We start from the raw sequence: 21,527 nt of genomic DNA on the forward strand, positions 1-21,527 counted from the left end.
GGCCCTAATCTGTGGCTTTCACATGACTGGGCAGGGGCGCAGCCATGGGTGGCCTGGGAGGGCATATGGGTGGGCCTGGGCCCACCCACTGGGGAGCCAGGCCCAGAAAATCTGAATGAGTTTTCCCCACAAAATTGCTTTATTATAGACAGAAATCCTCCTCAGCACACCCACTCCCCCTCCTCAGACGATCCCGCAGGGGAAGAAGCCGGATGTGGAGGTTCTGGGCTGGCGTAGTTACACGTGGTCTGCGGTTGTGAGGCCATTTGGATGTACTGCCAAATTCTCAAAAACGACTTTGGAGGCGGCTTATGGTAGAGAAATGAACACTCAATTCCCTGGTAACAGCTCTGTTGGACATTCCAGCAGTCAGCATGCCAGTGTATGCACCCTCAAAACTTGAGACATCTGTGGCATTGTGTTGTGTGACAAAACTGCACATTTTAGAGGGGCCTTTTATTGTCCCCAGCACAAGGTGCACCTGTGATCATGCTGTTTAATTAGTTTCCTGATATGCCACAGGTGGATGTATTATCTTGGCAAAGGAGAAATGCTCACTAACAGGGATGTAAACACATTTGTGCTCAAACATTTTGAGAAATAAGCTTTTTATGTGTATGGAACATTCCTGGGATGTTTTATTTCAGCTCATGAAACATGGGACCAACACTTTACGTGTTGCGTTTTATATTTTGGTTGAGTTGTAACTGTCATTCTCAAAGTATTGACTCACTCATTCCCTCTTAAACTGGATGTTTGAACCCTTTTTGTCTACCAGTACTGTATGTCACTGACCTCTCTCTCTCTCTCTCTCTCTCTCTCTCTCTCTCTCTCTCTCTCTCTCTCTCTCTCTCTCTCTCTCTCTCTCTCTCTCTCTCTCTCTCTCTCTCTCTCTCTCTCTCTCTCTCTCTCTGCCTCCCTCTCTCTCTCTGCCTCCCTCTCTCTCTCTGCCTCCCTCTCTCTCTCTCTCTCTCTCTGCCTCCCTCTCTCTCTCTCTCTCTCTCTGCCTCCCTCCCTCCCTCCTCTCCAGAGCTCTGGGAGGTGCCGTTTGAGGACATCTCTGAGCTGCAATGGGTAGGGAGCGGGGCCCAGGGGGCCGTCTTCCTGGGTAAACTCCACGGACAGGAAGTAGCTGTGAAGAAGGTTCGAGACATCAAGGAGACAGACATCAGACATCTGAGAAAACTCAAACACCCCAACATCATCACCTTCAAGTAAGAATACAGTACATTAGAATACAGTACAGTCTAATACTGTAAAATACAGTACAGTAGAATACAGTAGACTACAGTACAGTAGAATACAGTACATTAGAGTATAGTTCCGTAGAATACAGTACAGTAGAATACAATAGACTACAGTACAGTAGAGTACAATACATTAGAGTATAATTCCGTAGAATACAGTACAGTAGAATACAGTAGACTACAGTACAGTAGAGTACAATACAGTAGAATACAGTACAATAGAATACAGTACAGTATAATACAGTAGAATACAGTACAGTAGAGTACTAACTGTAAGTCGTTCTGGATAAGAGCGTCTGCTAAATGACTCAAATGTAATATCCCATGTAGAATACAGTACAATATAGTACAGTACAGTACAGTAAAATACAGTAGACTACAGTACAGTAGAGTACAATACAGTACAATACAGTACAATAGAATACAGTACAGTATAATACAGTAGAATACAGTACAGTAGAGTACTAACTGTAAGCCATTCTGGATAAGAGCGTCTGCTAAATGACTAAAATGTAATATCCCATGTAGAATACAGTACAATACAGTACAGTACAATACAGTAAAATACAGTACAGTAGAATACAGTAGAATACAGTAGAATACCGCACAGTAGAGTACAGTAGAATACAGTACAGTAGAGTATAATACAGTACAATACAGTAGATTAGAATACATTACAGTAGAATACAGTACAGTAGAATACAGTACAGTAAAATACAGTACAGTAGAGTATAATACAGTCGAATACAGTAGAGTAGAATACAGTACAGTAGAGTATAATAAAGTACAATACATTAGAATACAGTAGAATACAGTATGGTAGAGTATAATACAGAAGAATACAGTACAGTAGAATACTGTACAGTAAAGTATAATATAGTAGAAGACAGTACAATAGAATACAATAGAATATACCCAGGCCCGTGCTATTTATATTACCTTAATGGAGAACTGTGTTACTAATCCTCTCTTCCTTCTCTCCTCTCTCTTTCCTCTCTTCCCTCTCTCCTCTCCTCCTTCTCTCCTCTCTCTTTCCTCTCCTCCCTCTCTCCTCTCCCCCTTCTCTCCTCTCTCTTCCCTCTACACCCTCTCTCCTCTTCTCCATTCAGGGGTATCTGCACCCAGGCACCGTGTTATTGTATCCTAATGGAGTACTGTGCCCAGGGCCAGCTGTACGAGGTGCTGAGGGCGGGTAGGAAGATCACCCCCTCCCTGCTCATCGACTGGGCCATGGGCATGGCTGGAGGCATGAACTACCTCCACCTACACAAGATCATCCACAGAGACCTCAAGTCGCCCAAGTAAGTAGTCCTACCTACACGATAACTATGCTTTAGCTTGGTGGCAGATCTATATGTGCTTGAGCCAATTACCTCTGTTGTGTTCATTGTCATGCCAAACATATGGTGGTACATGAAGTAAATATCATTGAATATGATACGTTTTAGGGGTGTTAGCGACTTAGCGCACATTTAGTTTCTCAAGTTACCAGACCTCAATATCTATATTCTTGTTTGAGTCATTTGAATAGTTCTAGGGACTGTGTTGTGTCTCTCTGTGGCTACTGTACCTTCCCCTGACTGTGTCTCTGTGGCTACCATACCTTCCCCTGACTGTCTCTCTGTGGCTACCGTACCTTCCCCTGACTGTCTCTCTGTGGCTACCGTACCTTCCCCTGACTGTCTCTCTGTGACTACCGTACCTTCCCCTGACTGTCTCTCTGTGGCTACCGTACCTTCCCCTGACTGTCTCTCTGTGGCTACTGTACCTTCCCCTGACTGCCTCTCTGTGGCTACTGTACCTTCCCCTGACTGTCTCTCTGTGGCTACTGTACCTTCCCCTGACTGTCTCTCTGTGACTACTATACCTTCCCCTGACTGTCTCTCTGTGGCTACTGTACCTTCCCCTGACTGTCTCTCTGTGACTACTGTACCTTCCCCTGACTGTCTCTCTGTGGCTACTGTACCTTCCCCTGACTGTCTCTCTGTGGCTACCGTACCTTCCCCTGACTGTCTCTCTGTGACTACTGTACCTTCCCCTGACTGTCTCTCTGTGGCTACTGTACCTTCCCCTGACTGCCTCTCTGTGGCTACTGTACCTTCCCCTGACTGTCTCTCTGTGGCTACTGTACCTTCCCCTGACTGTCTCTCTGTGACTACTGTACCTTCCCCTGACTGTCTCTCTGTGGCTACTGTACCTTCCCCTGACTGTCTCTCTGTGGCTACTGTACCTTCCCCTGACTGTCTCTCTGTGACTACTGTACCTTCCCCTGACTGTCTCTCTGTGGCTACTGTACCTTCCCCTGACTGTTTCTCTGTGGCTACTGTACCTTCCCCTGACTGTCTCTCTGTGGCTACGTACCTTCCTCTGACTGTCTCTCTGTGGCTACCGTACCTTCCCCTGACTGTGCCTGTGTACTCTACTCTAGTATGTTGATCACCTATGATGACGCGGTGAAAATCTCTGACTTCGGGACGTCTAAGGAGATGAGTGATAAGAGCACCAAGATGTCGTTCGCCGGTACGGTGGCCTGGATGGCCCCAGAGGTGATCAGGAACGAACCTGTATCAGAGAAGGTCGACATCTGGTAAGAGAAAACACCTTCTTACATATTCCTTCGTGCTTTATAGCATTATTTAGTTTGATATCAATCCATCTGAAAAAGAGACCTGTTAACATAAAGGTTAAATAAAATAAAATCTTTACAAATCATTTTAAGTATAATGTTTATAATTTTAGCAAACGCTCTTATCCAGAGTGCCTTGAGCCCACCCTGCTTTTCTGTTTATTTTTCTGTTTCCTTCTCCATCCATCCATCTATTCATCCCTCTCTCTCTCTTTCTCTCTCTCTTTCTCCCTCTCTCTCTCTTTCTCCCTCTCTCTCTCTTTCTCTCCTCCTCCCTCTCTCTCTCTCTCTCCCTCTCTCTTTCTCTCCTCTCTCTCTCGCTCGTGTCCCTCTCTCTCTCTCTCTCTCCCTCTCTCTCCCTCTCTCTCTCTCTCTCTCTCGTCTCTCTCTCGCTCGTGTCCCTTTCTCTCTCTCGTCTCTCTCTCTCTCTCTCTCTCTCTCGCTCTCTCTCTCTCTCCTAAGAGAGGAATGCTGGCTAATTCAATTATTGATTTGCCAGATGCTCTTGTGCTCTGGAGAGGCTGAAATATCCTTTCTAAAGCCTGTGTCCTGGCCCTGGGCCTAGAGCACACTACACTGGATATGGAGAGGGGAGTCTGATTTCACACTGATCCTACACTACTGAAAGATGAGACAGTGGTTTCTCCCAGAGTCGAATGGTAGAGTCTGATTTCCAAACATTTTAACATAATTTTTTGTAAACATTTTAGTAATTTAGCAGACACTCTAATTTAGGGTTTTACAATCAGTGCTTTCAACTATATAAATGTAGGTCCATGATCATTTCTACACAGTTTCGATGTCCGCCCCAAAACCACCCACGGGCCCGTTCTAAATAGGCTCGAGTTTGACACGTGAACTAAAAGGTACAACTGTCCGATGAAAAACTACAAGAATGTAGACAGTATGTATCTGTATCTATCTCTGGTTCTACATTACGGGTCTACATTATCTCCTGCCCTTATCGCTGTCTATTCTGAGAGAAAGGATGGTTTGAGGTTTGCTGTTTGCTCTGGTCTGCCTTAACATGCTCTGACAGTTGGGCCAGACAACTGGCTAAATATAAAAGTACATTGGGTCTACTGTAGACAGTAAAATGAGGAGTCATTTTTACAAACTCCATTTAAAGAGAGTGTTCCTCGGAACCATTGCATAAAGGGCATTGTGACAAAGACTGTGGCAGTGAGACAGCAAGGTTCTCTCCCTTTACCGTCCTACTCTGGAGAAATCTACAATAAGATCGGGTGTAGAGAAAATGAAATGGTTTCTTCGAGAATAACATAACAGGACAGAGAATGCCATTACATGCTTCAGTCATAGTATTACTCATTACATGCTTCAGTCATAGTATTACTCATTACATGCTTCAGTCATAGTATTACTCATTACATGCTTCACTCATATTATTACTCATTACATGCTTCACTCATAGTATTACTCATTACATGCTTCAGTCATAGTATTACTCATTACAAGCTTCAGTCATAGTATTACTCATTACATGCTTCAGTCATAGTATTACTCATTACAAGCTTCAGTCATAGTATTACTCATTACATGCTTCAGTCATAGTATTACTCATTACAAGCTTCAGTCATAGTATTACTCATTACATGCTTCAGTCATATTATTACTCATTACATGCTTCAGTCATAGTATTACTCATTACATGCTTCAGTCATAGTATTACTCATTACATGCTTCAGTCATAGTATTACTCATTACATGCTTCACTCATAGTATTACTCATTACATGCTTCAGTCATAGTATTACTCATTACATGCTTCAGTCATATTATTACTCATTACATGCTTCAGTCATAGTATTATTCATTACATGCTTCAGTCATCTTATTACTCATTACATGCTTCAGTCATAGTATTACTCATGACATGCTTCAGTCATAGTATTACTCATTACATGAATCACTCATAGTATTACTCATTACATGCTTCAGTCATCGTATTACTCATTACATGCTTCAGTCATCTTATTACTCATTACATGCTTCAGTCATAATATTATTCATTACATGCTTCAGTCATCTTATTACTCATTACATGCTTCAGTCATAGTATTACTCATGACATGCTTCAGTCATAGTATTATTCATTACATGCTTCAGTCATAGTATTACTCATTACATGCTTCAGTCATAGTATTACTCATTACATGCTTCACTCATAGTATTACTCATTACATGCTTCAGTCAAAGTATTACTCATTACATGCTTCAGTCATCGTATTACTCATTACATGCTTCAGTCATAGTATTATTCATTACATGCTTCAGTCATCTTATTACTCATTACATGCTTCAGTCATAGTATTATTCATGACATGCTTCAGTCATCTTATTACTCATTACATGCTTCAGTCATAGTATTACTCATTACAAGCTTCAGTCATAGTATTACTCATTACAAGCTTCAGTCATCGTATTACTCATTACATGCTTCAGTGATAGTATTACTCATTACATGCTTCAGTCATAGTATTACTCATTACATGCTTCAGTCATAGTATTACTCATTACATGCTTCAGTCACAGTATTATTCATTACATGCTTCAGTCATAGTATTACTCATTACATGCTTCAGTCATAGTATTATTCATTACATGCTTCAGTCATAGTATTACTCATCGTATAAAAAGGCAATAAGTAGGAATTTATTAGGGGTACTACTCTAACCACAGGAGGTTGGTGGCAACTTAATTTGGGAGGAAGGGCTCGTGGTAATGGCTGGAGTGGAATAGGCGGAATGGTATCAAATACATCAAACACATGGTTTGATGCCATTACATTCGCTCTGTTCCAGCCATTATTAAGAGCCGTCCTCCCCTCAGCGGCCTCCACTGACTATAACACGCAATACATTATATGTCTGTAGAGGTAAACTACCCATTCTGTAGATTCTCATCGATAATAAACAAGTGGCCAGAGATAGAAGCTAAAAAGAATCACATAAATACAACATTACTTTCTACCTCCCACATGATGCTATTGGTGCTTTCTCCCTCCCACATGATGTGATTGGTGCTTTCTCCCTCCCACATGATGCTATTGGTGCTTTCTCCCTCCCACACGATGCTATTGGTGCTTTCTCCCTCCCACATGATGCTATTGGTGCTTTCTCCCTCCCACATGATGCTATTGGTAATTTCTCCCTCCCACATGATGCTTTTGGTGCTTTCTCCCTCCCACATGATGTGATTGGTGCTTTCTCCCTCCCACATGATGCTATTGGTGCTTTCTCCCGCCTACATGATGCTATTGGTGCTTTCTCCCTCCCACATGATGCTATTGGTGCTTTCTACCTCCCACATGATGCTATTGGTGCTTTCTCCCTCCCACATGATGCTATTGGTGCTTTCTACCTCCCACATGATGCTATTGGTGCTTTCTCCCTCCCACATGATGCTATTGGTGCTTTCTACCTCCCACATGATGCTATTGGTGCTTTCTCCCTCCCACATGATGCTATTGGTGCTTTCTACCTCCCACATGATGCTATTGGTGCTTTCTACCTCCCACATGATGTGATTGGTGCTTTCTCCCTCCCACATGATGCTATTGGTGCTTTCTCCCTCCCACATGATGCTATTGGTGCTTTCTCCCTCCCACATGATGCTATTGGTGCTTTCTCCCTCCCACATTATGCTATTGGTGCTTTCTCCCTCCCACATGATGTGATTGGTGCTTTCTCCCTCCGACATGATGCTATTGGTGCTTTCTACCTCCCACATGATGCTATTGGTGCTTTCTCCCTCCCACGTGATGCTATTGGTGCTTTCTCCCTCCCACATGATGCTATTGGTGCTTTCTCCCTCCCACATGATGCTATTGGTGCTTTCTCCCTCCCACATGATGCTATTGGTGCTTTCTACCTCCCACATGATGCTATTGGTGCTTTCTCCCTCCCACATGATGCTATTGGTGCTTTCTACCTCCCACATGATGCTATTGGTGCTTTCTACCTCCCACATGATGCTATTGGTGCATTCTCCCTCCCACATGATGCTATTGGTGCTTTCTCCCTCCCACATGATGCTATTGGTGCTTTCTCCCTCCCACATGATGCTATTGGTGCTTTCTCCCTCCCACACAAAGCTATTGGTGATTTCTACCTCCCACATGATGCTATTGGTGCTTTCTCCCTCCCACACAAAGCTATTGGTGCTTTCTCCCTCCCACATGATGCTATTGGTGCTTTCTCCCTCCCACACAAAGCTATTGGTGATTTCTCCCTCCCACATGATGCTATTGGTGCTTTCTCCCTCCCACATGATGCTATTGGTGCTTTCTCCCTCCCACACAAAGCTATTGGTGCTTTCTCCCTCCCACACGATACTATTGGTGCGCACCAGAGTTGCCGTGGTGATCCAGATCCAAGGTGTCATCAACAACAACCTTTCCATAGTTACTCTCCTGGGACGGGACCTCTCTTATCCCCCATCCTCTACCCGACGGCAGGGGAAGAGCCACACCCTGGCACCGTGCAGGCTAGGGCTAAAAGCCAGGGGAGCCCAGTACACACATAAACACACACTGACTGACTGGCACTTTTTACAGCGCACAAACATGCAGCCTACACAGCCTTGTTTTTGTATAATATGGGAAACAATATTGTAAGCACGAAGGTATTAGGGTACATAGAAGAGGCTATCACACAAACGATGCTGATGTGTTGATGCTGTTTTTCACAATGGCTCCTGAAAACCCATCTTTACTGTACAGAAGTGTTCATTTTAAAGAGTAGTATGGACTCATGGGATCTTCTCCCTCTCTCTGCAGGTCGTTTGGTGTGGTGCTATGGGAGATGTTGACCGGAGAGGTACCGTATAAAGACGTGGACTCTTCAGCCATCATCTGGGGGGTGGGAAACAATAGCCTGAACCTACCTGTCCCAGAGAGCTGCCCAGACGGCTTCAAAATACTGCTGAGACAGTGCTGGTGAGACAGAGGGATGGGAGGGAGGAAGGGTGGGTGTAGGGGAAGGTGGAGGACAGGGCATAAAAGAAGGGGTGCCTCGAGGACAGGGCATAAAAGAAAGGGTGGAGGACAGGGCATAAAAAGGGGGTGGAGGACAGGGCATAAAAGAAGGGGTGGAGGACTGGGCATAAAAGGAGGGGTGGAGGACAGGGCATACAAGGAGGGATGGAGGACAGGGCATAAAATAAGGGGTGGAGGACAGGGCATAAAATAAAGGGTGGAGGACAGGGCATAAAAGGAGGGGTGGAGGACAGGGCATAAAAGAATGGGTGGAGGACAGGGCATAAAAAGGGGGTGGAGGACAGGGCATAAAAGAAGGGGTGGAGGACAGGGCATAAAAGGAGGGGTGGAGGACAGGGCATACAAGGAGGGCTGGAGGACAGGGCATAAAAGAAGGGGTGGAGGACAGGGCATAAAATAAAGGGTGGAGGACAGGGCATAAAAGGAGGGGTGGAGGACAGGGCATAAAATAATGGGTGGGAGGACAGGGCATAAAAGAAGGGGTGGAGGACAGGGCATAAAAGAAGGGGTGGGAGGACAAGGCATAAAAGAAGGGGTGGAGGACAGGGCATAAAAGAAGGGGTGGGAGGACAGGGCATAAAAAAGGGGGTGGAGGACAGGGCACAAAAGAAGGGGTGGATGACAGGGAATAAAAGAAAGGGTGGAGGACAGAGAATAAAAGAAAGGGTGGAGGACAGGGCATAAAAGAAGGGATGGGAGGACAGGGCACAAAAGAAAAGGTGGAGGACAGGGCATAAAAGAAAGGGTGGAGGACAGGGAATAAAAGAAAGGGTGGAGGACAGGGCACAAAAGAAGGGGTGGGAGGACAGGGCACAAAAGAAGGGGTTGGAGGACATGGCATGAACATGTTTATCAAATAGAAGAGGATTTAAGTAATCAGAAGATGTAGATGTTGTACATTGTAGTTGTATTTAAAGATATGTGTGTATCTGCCTCCAGGAGCAGTAAGCCCAGGAACAGACCTTCATTCAGACAGATCCTACTGCACCTGGACATTGCCTCCGCTGACCTGCTGTCTACCCCACAGGAGACATACTTCAAATCTCAGGTACTGTCACATAAGTAAACAGAGTACTAGAATGGACATTGACACGCTGGCAACATGACTACAGGACAGCCATCTTGAAATGAAAGCGTTCATTTTAGAGTTATAAAGGTTTATGACAGTGGTAGTCACTAATATTTCCAAGAGCCACTTTTGTAAAACAAAATCACTGGGCGAGCCGCCATACCCATCGGAGAACATGGGTTGGGGGGGGTCACAAAGTCAAATTGATTCAAAACATGAATTTAAACAGATTCATACATGATATTTAATATACTAAACTCAGCAAAACAAGAAACGTCCTCTCACTGTCAACTGCGTTTATTTTCAGCAAACTTAACGTGTAAATAATATTCAACAACTGAGACATAAACTGAACAAGTTCCACAGACATGTGACTAACAGAAATGGAATAATGTGAATTAATAATCCCTGAACAAAGGGGGGGGGGGAGTCAAAATCAAAAGTAACAGTCAGTATCTGGTGTGGTCACCAGCTGCATTACGTACTGCAGTGCATCTCCTCCTCATGGACTGTACCAGATTTGCCAGTTATTGCTGTGAGATGTTACCCCATTCTTCCACCAAGGCACCTGCAAGTTCCCGGACATTTCTGGGGGGAATGGCCCTAGCCCTCACCCTCCGATCCAACAGGTCCCAGATGTGCTCAATGGGATTGAGATCCGGGCTCTTTGCTGGCCATGGCAGAACACTGACATTCCTGTCTTGCAGGAAATCACGCACAGAACGAGCAGTATGGCTGGTGGCATTGTCCTGCTGGAGGGTCATGTCAGGATGAGCCTGCAGGAAGGGTACCACATCAGGGAGGAGGATATCTTCCCTGTAACGCACAGCATTGAGATTGCCTGCAATGACAACAAGCTCAGTCCGATGATGCTGTGACATACAGCCCCAGACCATGATGGACCCTCCACCTCCAAATCGATCCCGCTCCAGAGTACAGGCCTCGGTGTAACGCTCATTCCTTCGACGATAAACGCGAATCCGACCATCACCCCCTGGTGAGACAAAACCGTGACTTGTCAGTGAAGAGCACTTTTTGCCAGTCCTGTCTGGTCCAGCGACGGTGGGTTTGTGCCCATAGGCAACGTTGTTGCCGGTGATGTCTGGTGAGGACCTGCCTTACAACAGGCCTACAAGCCCTCAGTCCGGCCTCTCTCAGGCTATTGCGGACAGTCTGAGCACTGATGGAGAGATTGTGTGTTCCTGGTGTAACTTGGGCAGTTGTTGTTGCCATCCTGTACCTGTCCCGCAGGTGTGATGTTCAGATGTACCGATCCTGTGCAGGTGTTGTTACACGTCATCTGCCACTACGAGGACCATCAGCTGTCAGTCCTGTCTCCCTGTAGCTCTGTCTTAGGCGTCTCAAAGTACAGACATTGCAATTTATTGCCCTGGCCACATCTGCAGTCCTCATGCCTCCTTGCAGCATGCCTAAGGCATGCTGCAAGGAGTCAGTAGAAAGGCCTCTTTAGTATCCTAAGTTTTCATAACTGTGACCTTAATTGCTTACCGTCTGTAAGCTGTTAGTGTCTTAACGACCATTCCACAGGTGCATGTTCAATAATTGTTTATGGTTCATTGAACAAGCATGGGAAACGGTGTTTAAACCCTTTACAATGAAGATCTGTGAAGTTATTTGGATTTTTACAAATTATCTTTGAAAGACAGGGTCCTGAAAAAGGGATGTTTCTTAACAGGGACCATTAAGCTATTTGATTCTTTGTTTTAGGACACTTGGGGGTATCAGAAACAAATGTGGAAAATAATTTGATGAATCTTTAGAATCTGACCTTTTTGCTATTATCTCAATAAGAGGTAAAGCATAAGATTAGTCAAATCAGGTAATGTCACACTTCAGTCTGATGGAAGTATGCTGTGGAGTGATGGAAGTATGGAAGTATGCTGTGGTGTGATGGAAGTATGCTGTGGAGTGATGGAAGTATGCTGTGGAGTGATGGAAGTATGCTGTGGTGTGATGGAAGTATGCTGTGGAATGATGGAAGTATGCTGTGGTGTGATGGAAGTATGCTGTGGAGTGATGGAAGTATGCTGTGGAGTGATGGAAGTATGCTGTGGAGTGATGGAAGTATGCTGTGGAGTGATGGAAGTATGCTGTGGAGTGATGGAAGTATGCTGTGGAGTGATGGAAGTATGCTGTGGAATGATGGAAGTATGCTGTGGAGTGATGGAAGTATGCTGTGGAATGATGGAAGTATGCTGTGGAATGATGGAAGTATGCTGTGGAGTGATGGAGGTATGCTGTGGAGTGATGGAAGTATGCTGTGGAGTGATGGAAGTATGCTGTGGAATGATGGAAGTATGCTGTGGAGTGATGGAAGTATGCTGTGGAGTGATGGAAGTATGCTGTGGAATGATGGAAGTATGCTGTGGAGTGATGGAAGTATGCTGTGGAATGATGGAAGTATGCTGTGGAGTGATGGAAGTATGCTGTGGGGTGATGGAGGTATGCTGTGGGGTGATGGAAGTATGCTGTGGAGTGATGGAAGTATGCTGTGGAGTGATGGAAGTATGCTGTGGAGTGATGGAAGTATGCTGTGGGGTGATGGAGGTATGCTGTGGGGTGATGGAAGTATGCTGTGGAGTGATGGAAGTATGCTGTGGAGTGATGGAAGTATGCTGTGGAGTGATGGAAGTATGCTGTGGAGTGATGGAAGTATGCTGTGGAGTGATGGAAGTATGCTGTGGAGTGATGGAAGTATGCTGTGGAGTGATGGAAGTATGCTGTGGAGTGATGGAAGTATGCTGTGGAATGATGGAAGTATGCTGTGGAGTGATGGAAGTATGCTGTGGAGTGATGGAAGTATGCTGTGGAATGATGGAAGTATGCTGTGGAATGATGGAAGTATGCTGTGGAGTGATGGAAGTATGCTGTGGAATGATGGAAGTATGCTGTGGGGTGATGGAGGTATGCTGTGGGGTGATGGAAGTATGCTGTGGAGTGATGGAAGTATGCTGTGGAGTGATGGAAGCATGCTGTGGAGTGATGGAAGTATGCTGTGGAGTGATGGAAGTATGCTGTGGAGTGATGGAAGTATGCTGTGGAGTGATGGAAGTATGCTGTGGAATGATGGAAGTATGCTGTGGAATAATGGAAGTATGCTGTGGTGTGATGGAAGTATGCTGTGGAATAATGGAAGTATACTGTGGAGGGATGGAAGTATGGAAGTATACTGTGGAGTGATTGAAATGTGCATCAGAAAGGTATTGAAAAGTTGAGAAAAACATCAGGGATGATCATCAAACAATCTTATGTGTGATCGTTTGTGGACAATCAATTAATTTCCCTCAGTTATCCTGTGCAGATTCCTCACTCTCCATTCCTAACAAGTCCTGCACAGCTTGTGTTGTACGTGGAACAAGAACACAGGTACATGTTCCAGAGTCTAAGCGTTCAGGGTATGGGGGTCATAGTTGGTCATTCCTAGGAAGAAAACTAATTCATGAAGCGCCAGTACTCGCTTTTATCTCTCTGTTTGTCCAAGATGCTAAAGGTTATTAACGTGACCGCGGTTCTATGAAGTAAGTGGCACATTCAGCTGACTGAGGAAAACACGTTCTTTCAGATTATTACCGCGAGCCACCAATCAAGTCGCAGAGAGAAGCATGCGTCTCGCAAGATGCGCAATGACTATGCCTGGTTTATGACTATGCCTGGTTTATGACAAAGGCCACTCTAGTATAGTAGTGAGTCTATATGAATACAGAAGAGTACTGTTCCTACTAAGCCACTAGCAGCTCTTTCTCTTTCTCTCTCTCACTCAAAACCAATTTCCCTGCTGTCTGTCTAGGAAAGATATATGTTGCCTTGTAAAATTACAAGCTGATGGACAAGTGCCCATGCATGCAATTACACAGGCAGTCACATAAGCACGACCCCAATAAACACACACACATCAGTTTTTCTGATTCATTTCCTTCTGGCTGCGTCCCGCTGCTTCTGAACCTGATGGCATCTAGTGACGCAAATACCAGCGTCATAACGGTCTTCCCTCTCCTCCTTCCCTACTCTTCTCTCTCCCTCTCCTCCTTCCCTACTCCTCTCTCTCCCTCTCCTCCTTCCCTACTCTTCTCTCTCCCTCTCTTCCTTCCCTACTCTCTTCTCTCTCCCTCTCCTCCTTCCCTACTCTTCTCTCTCCCTCTCTTCCTTCCCTACTCTCTTCTCTCTCCCTCTCCTCCTTCCCTACTCTTCTCTCTCCCTCTCCTCCTTCCCTACTCTTCTCTCTCCCTCTCTTCCTTCCCTATTCTCTCTCTTCTCTCTCCCTCTCTCTCTTCTCTCTCCTCTTCCCTACTCCTCTCTCTCCCTCTCCTCCTTCCCTACTCCTCTCTCTCCCTCTCCTCCTTCCCTACTCCTCTCTCTCCCTCTCCTCCTTCCCTACTCCTCTCTCTCCCTCTCTTCCTTCCCTACTCCTCTCTCTCCCTCTCCTCCTTCCCTACTCCTCTCTCTCCCTCTCCTCCTTCCCTACTCCTCTCTCTCCCCCTCCTCCTTCCCTATTCTCTCTCTCTTCTCTCTCCCTCTCCTCCTTCCCTACTCCTCTCTCTCCCCCTCTTCCTTCCCTATTCTCTCTCTCTTCTCTCTCCCTCTCCTCCTTCCATACTCCTCTCTCTCCCTCTCTTCCTTCCCTATTCTCTCTCTCTTCTCTCTCCCTCCCTTCTCCTCTCTCTCTTCTCTCTCCCTCCCTACTCCTCGCTGTCTTCTCTCTCACTTCCTCTTTATTCTCTCTCCCCTCTCCTCTTCCTCCCCCTCGCTTTTCGCCTCTCTCCTTATTCTCCGCTCTTTCCCTTTCTCTTTTACTCCTGCCCTCTCACTCACCCATCCTGCCCCCTCCATTTCTTCTCTCTTTCTTTCTCCACCCTCCCCCTCTCCTCCTCTCCCCCTCTCCTCTCATAATGGATTTTTCTTGTAATGGCAGCAAGAAGTATTAGCTGCTACAGTCTATTCTATTGATTGCTTTAATGTGGAGGAGAGGCAGGGAGAAGGAGTTGGGAGGAGAGGAGAAGAGGTGGAGAGAAGGATGGGAGGAGGGAAGGAGAGGCAGGGAGGAGGGAAGGAGAGGCAGGGGAGGAGGGAACGAGAGGCAGGGAAGGAGAGGCAGGGAGGAGGGGAGGAGAGGCAGGGAGGAGGAAGGAGAGGCAGGGGAGGAGGGAAGGAGAGGCAGGGGAGGAGGGAAGGAGAGGCAGGGAGGAGGGGAGGAGAGGCAGGGAGGAGGGAAGGAGAGGCAGGGAGGAGGGAAGGAGAGGCAGGGAGGGGGAGGCAGGGCAAGGAGGACATAAAGGAATGAGGGATGAGAGGGGTGGCTGCAGGCAGAGCAGAGTGCTCTCAAACTCCATTAGCTTAATAACAAGAGCCACACACACACAGATGGACCGTGACGGACGAATGGACGTGCACACGACCACACACAAACACTCTCTTAAAAACCCTTATGTCCTTGGACAAGACTAGACAGACAGCAGCTAAAGAGGCACTTGTCAAAGTCAGAATGGTACACAGGCAGGAAAATGTCCACGGTGTATTTTCTTTCAGAATGGTACACAGGCAGGAAAATGTCCACGGTGTATTTTCTTTCAGAATGGTACACAGGCAGGAAAATGTCCACGGTGTATTTTCTTTCAGAATGGTACACAGGCAGGAAAATGTCCACGGTGTATTTTCTTTCAGAAAGTGTTCTGAGATGCTCTGTGACATGGATTCATTTTGACTGACACACATGGTATGTCTATGCTGCTGTCTAATTGTTATGACTGACACTATGATCTGTGTTGCTGTGTTTTAACGGACACTATGATCTGTGTTGCTGTGTTTTAACTGGCACTATGATCTGTGTTGCTGTGTTTTAACGGACACTATGATCTGTGTTGCTGTGTTTTAACTGGCACTATGATCTGTGTTGCTGTGTTTTAACGGACACTATGATCTGTGTTGCTGTGTTTTAACGGACACTATGATCTGTGTTGCTGTGTTTTAACTGGCACTATGATCTGTGTTGCTGTGTTTTAACGGACACTATGATCTGTGTTGCTGTGTTTTAACGGACACTATGATCTGTGTTGCTGTGTTTTAACTGGCACTATGATCTGTGTTGCTGTGTTTTAACGGACACTATGATCTGTGTTGCTGTGTTTTAACTGGCACTATGATCTGTGTTGCTGTGTTTTAACGGACACTATGATCTGTGTTGCTGTGTTTTAACGGACACTATGATCTGTGTTGCTGTATCTGTGTTGCAGGCAGAGTGGCGTGAGGAGGTGAAGCAACACTTTGAGAAGATCAAGTCAGAGGGGACGTGTATACACAGACTGGACGAGGAGATGATTATACGACGCAAAGAGGAGCTCAGGTACAGGAAGAGGGTCATGGATGGATGGATGGATGGATGGATGGATGGATGGATGAATGGATGGATGGATGGGTGGGTGGGTGGGTGGGTGGGTGGGTGGGTGGGTGGGTGGGTGGGTGGGTGGGTGGATGGATGGATGGATGGATGGATGGATGGATGGATGGATGGATGAATTCATTCATATTTAAGTGAATGAGTGAGCTAGTGAGGGAGCGAATGAACATACAGAAAGAATGCTACAGTAGATACATAAATACCGTACAGACAGACAGTAAATCAATAGCTAGCTGTACTGTCATGTGTTTGTATTAACCCTGTTTGTCCCGTGGCTTTCTCTCTCCCTCTCTACCAGACATGCCCTGGATATACGCGAGCACTATGAGAGGAAGCTGGAGAGAGCCAACAACCTCTACATGGAGCTCAACGCTGTTATGCTACAGCTGGAACTCAAGGAGAAGGAGCTACTCAAGTAATAATCCTAGTTATTGTTGCACACCTTACACACAATATCCATCTTAAAGCTCTCGACCCGCTCCACTGTAGCCCCGTTGATGTGGATGGGCCCCCCCCCCCCCCCCCCCCCCTGATTCCTGTAGTCCACGATCAGCTCCTTGGTCTTACTGACGTTGAGGGAGAGGTTGTTGTCCCGGCACCACACTGCCAGGTCTCTGACCTCCTCCCTATAGGCTGTCTCATCGTCACCAGCGATCAGGCCTACCACCGTCATGTCATCAGCAAACTTAATGATGGTGTCGGAGTCCCACGCAGTCATGAGTGAACAGGAAGTACAGGAGAGTACTAAGCACACACCCCTGGGGGGCCCCAGTGTTGAGGGTCAGCATGGCGGAGGTTGTGTTGCCTACCCTCACCACCTGGGGTCGGCCTGTCAGGTCGTCCTGGATCCAGTTGCAGAGGGAAGTGTTCAATCCCAGGGTCTTAAGCTTGGTGACGAGCTTGGAGGGGACAATGGTGTTGAACACTGAGCTGTAATCAATGCACAGCATTGTCCAAATCACAAAAGACTTAAAATGGTCCACTCACACGAGGACAGTCGTGGAGAAGGCGCTACAGCACCTCTTCCCAATCAGGAAATGGAAAGGTTTAGCATTGGCCCTCAAATCCTCAAAAAGTTATACAGCTGCACCATTGAGAGTATCTTGACTAGCTGCATCACTGTTTGTTATGGCAACAGCACCGCCCTCGATTGCATGGTGCTACAGAGGGTGATGCAGACAGCTGATTACATCACTGGGGCCATCCAGGACCTCTATATCAGGCGGTGTGAAAGGCAGGCCTGTAAAATCGTTAAAGACTCCAGACAACCAAGCTTTAGACGGTTCTCTCTGCTTCGACATGGCAAACGGTACCGGTGCATCAAGTCTGACACCAACAGGCTCCTGAACAGCTTCTATCCCCAAGCCATAAGACTGCTAAATAGCTAACAAAATAGCTAACAAAATAGCTAACAAAATAGCTAACAAAATAGCTAACTAAATAGCTAACTAAATAGCAAACTAAATAGCTAACAAAATAGCAAACTAAATAGCTAACTAAATAGCTAACAAAATAGCAAACAAAATAGCTAACTAAATAGCTAACAAAATAGCAAACTAAATAGCTAACTAAATAGCAAACTAAATAGCTAACAAAATGGCTAACTAAATAGCTAACTAAATAGCTAACTAAATGGCTAACTAAATGGCTAACTAAATAGCCAAATTGCAAGGGCTCTACACACTCACAGGACTCTGCACACTCACAGGACTCTGCACACTCACAGGACTCTGCACACTCACAGGACTCTACACACTCACAGGACTCTACACACTCACAGGACTCTACACACTCACAGGACTCTACACACTCACAGGACTCTGCACACTCACAGGACTCTACACACTCACAGGACTCTACACACTCACAGGACTCTGCACACTCACAGGACTCTGCACACTCACAGGACTCTGCACACTCACAGGACTCTACACACTCACAGGACTCTACACACTCACAGGACTCTACACACTCACAGGACTCTACACACTCACAGGACTCTACACACTCACAGGACTCTACACACTCACAGGACTCTGCACACTCACAGGACTCTACACACTCACAGGACTCTACACACTCACAGGACTCTACACACTCACAGGACTCTACACACTCACAGGACTCTACACACTCACAGGACTCTACACACTCACAGGACTCTGCACACTCACAGAACTCTGCACACTCACAGGACTCTGCACACTCACAGGACTCTGCACACTCACAGGACTCTGCACACTCACAGGACTCTGCACACTCACAGGACTCTGCACACTCACAGGACTCTGCACACTCACAGGACTCTACACACTCACAGGACTCTACACACTCACAGGACTCTACACACTCACAGGACTCTACACACTCACAGGACTCTGCACACTCACAGGACTCTACACACTCACAGGACTCTACACACTCACAGGACTCTGCACACTCACAGGACTCTGCACACTCACAGGACTCTGCACACTCACAGGACTCTACACACTCACAGGACTCTACACACTCACAGGACTCTACACACTCACAGGACTCTACACACTCACAGGACTCTACACACTCACAGGACTCTACACACTCACAGGACTCTACACACTCACAGGACTCTGCACACTCACAGGACTCTGCACACTCACAGGACTCTACACACTCACAGGACTCTACACACTCACAGGACTCTGCACACTCACAGGACTCTACACACTCACAGGACTCTACACACTCACAGGACTCTGCACACTCACAGAACTCTGCACACTCACAGGACTCTGCACACTCACAGGACTCTGCACACTCACAGGACTCTGCACACTCACAGGACTCTGCACACTCACAGGACTCTACACACTCACAGGACTCTACACACTCACAGGACTCTACACACTGACACACTCACAGGACTCTGCACACTCACAGGACTCTGCACACTCACAGGACTCTGCACACTCACAGGACTCTACACACTCACAGGACTCTGCACACTCACAGGACAATTATAATTTATGCTGCTGTTTTTCATACATCCTGATGCCTAGTCACCTTAACCCTAAACATATCTACCTCCATCACTCCAGTATCGGGGCGGCAAGTAGCCTAGTGGTTAGAGTGTAGTGGTGGCAGGTAACCTAGTGGTTAGAGTGTAGTGGTGGCAGGTAGCCTAGTGGTTAGAGTGTAGTGGTGGCAGGTAGCCTAGTGGTTAGAGTGTAGTGGTGGCAGGTAACCTAGTGGTTAGAGTGTAGTGGTGGCAGGTAGCCTAGTGGTTAGAGTGTAGTGGTGGCAGGTAACCTAGTGATTAGAGTGTAGTGGTGGCAGGTAGCCTCGTGGTTAGAGTGTAGTGGTGGCAGGTAGCCTAGTGGTTAGAGTGTAGTGGTGGCAGGTAACCTAGTGGTTAGAGTGTAGTGGTGGCAGGTAGCCTAGTGGTTAGAGTGTAGTGGTGGCAGGTAGCCTAGTGGTTAGAGTGTAGTGGTGGCAGGTAGCCTAGTGGTTAGAGTGTAGTGGTGGTAGGTAGCCTAGTGGTTAGAGTGTAGTGGTGGCAGGTAGCCTAGTGGTTAGAGTGTAGTGGTGGCAGGTAACCTAGTGGTTAGAGTGTAGTGGTGGCAGGTAGCCTAGTGGTTAGAGTGTAGTGGTGGCAGGTAGCCTAGTGGTTAGAGTGTAGTGGTGGCAGGTAGCCTAGTGGTTAGAGTGTAGTGGTGGCAGGTAGCCTAGTGGTTAGAGTGTAGTGGTGGTAGGTAGCCTAGTGGTTAGAGCGTTGGACTAGTAACTGAAAGGTTGCAAGATCGAATCCCTGAGCTGACAAGGTAAAAATCTGTCTTTCTGCCCCTGAACAAGGCAGTTAACCCACTGTTCCTAGACCAGTTAACCCACTGTTCCTAGACCAGTTAACCCACTGTTCCTAGACCAGTTAACCCACTGTTCCTAGACCAGTTAACCCACTGTTCCTAGACCAGTTAACCCACTGTTCCTAGGCCAGTTAACCCACTGTTCCTAGACCAGTTAACCCACTGTTCCTAGACCAGTTAACCCACTGTTCCTAGACCAGTTAACCCACTGTTCCTAGACCAGTTAACCCACTGTTCCTAGACCAGTTAACCCACTGTTCCTAGACCAGTTAACCCACTGTTCCTAGACCAGTTAACCCACTGTTCCTAGACCAGTTAACCCACTGTTCCTAGACCAGTTAACCCACTGTTCCTAGACCAGTTAACCCACTGTTCCTAGACCAGTTAACCCACTGTTCCTAGACCAGTTAACCCACTGTTCCTAGACCAGTTAACCCACTGTTCCTAGACCAGTTAACCCACTGTTCCTAGGCTGTCATTGAAAATAAGAATTTGTTGTTAACTGACTTGTGTCACGTTCCTGACCTGTTTTCCTTTGTTTTGTATTTGTTTTAGTTGGTCAGGGCGTGAGTTGGGTGGGTTGGTCTAGGTTTGATTTTCTATGTTGGGATTTTGTGTTCGGCCTGGTATGATTCTCAATCAGAGACAGCTGTCAATCGTTGTCCCTGATTGAGAATCATACTTAGGCAGCCAGGGTTTCACTTGTGTTTTGTGGGTGTTTGTTCCTGTGGAGGTTTTGTTGCCACACAGGACGGTTTCGGTTTTGTCACGTTGGTTGTTTTTGTATTTTGAAGTGTTTTGTTGACTTTCATTAAAAGAATGAACACTAACCACTCTGCGTTTTGGTCCACACCTTCTGTCAGCGAGGACAGCCGTAACAACTTGCCTAGTTAAATAAAGGGAAAATTTAAAAAATCCCTGCTCATTGTAAATATGATTTTGGAACTGACCCTGTATATAGTCACCTTACCCCTTGCATATCTACCAAAAGGTTGCTGGATCAAACCCCCTGAGCTGACAAGGTAAAAATCTGTCATTCTGCCCCTGAACAAGGCAGTTAACCCACTGTTCCCTGGGCGCCAAAGACGTGGATGTCGATTATGGCAGCCCCCAGCACCTCTCTGATTCAGAAGGGTTGTGTTAAATGCAGAAGCCACATTTCAGTTGAATGCATTCAGTTGTACAACTGACTAGGCATCCCACTTTCCCCATCTACCTCCATCACTTCAGTATCCCTGCTCATTGTAAATATGCTATTGGAACTGACCCTGTATATAACTTCTTACTTTCTCATGTTGTTATTTGTTATTTG

At 46.3% G+C, this 21,527-nt stretch overlaps 1 protein-coding gene across 1 annotated transcript in view; it reads left to right on the forward strand.

The window, feature by feature from the left end:
* The window catches only part of LOC139553633 (mitogen-activated protein kinase kinase kinase 12-like), a 54,400-nt gene that overhangs the window by 24,061 nt on the left and 8,812 nt on the right, over positions 1-21,527 (forward strand). The window contains exons 2-8 of the mRNA XM_071366184.1: positions 1,031-1,214; positions 2,357-2,548; positions 3,676-3,834; positions 8,671-8,829; positions 9,829-9,937; positions 16,207-16,316; positions 16,669-16,785. Of these exons, the coding sequence (XP_071222285.1) occupies positions 1,031-1,214; positions 2,357-2,548; positions 3,676-3,834; positions 8,671-8,829; positions 9,829-9,937; positions 16,207-16,316; positions 16,669-16,785 (1,030 nt within the window). The remainder of the gene's footprint in view (positions 1-1,030; positions 1,215-2,356; positions 2,549-3,675; positions 3,835-8,670; positions 8,830-9,828; positions 9,938-16,206; positions 16,317-16,668; positions 16,786-21,527) is intronic.

The sequence above is a fragment of the Salvelinus alpinus genome, chromosome 2 (assembly GCF_045679555.1).
Source record: "Salvelinus alpinus chromosome 2, SLU_Salpinus.1, whole genome shotgun sequence".
In the NCBI taxonomy this organism is placed as follows: domain Eukaryota; kingdom Metazoa; phylum Chordata; class Actinopteri; order Salmoniformes; family Salmonidae; genus Salvelinus; species Salvelinus alpinus.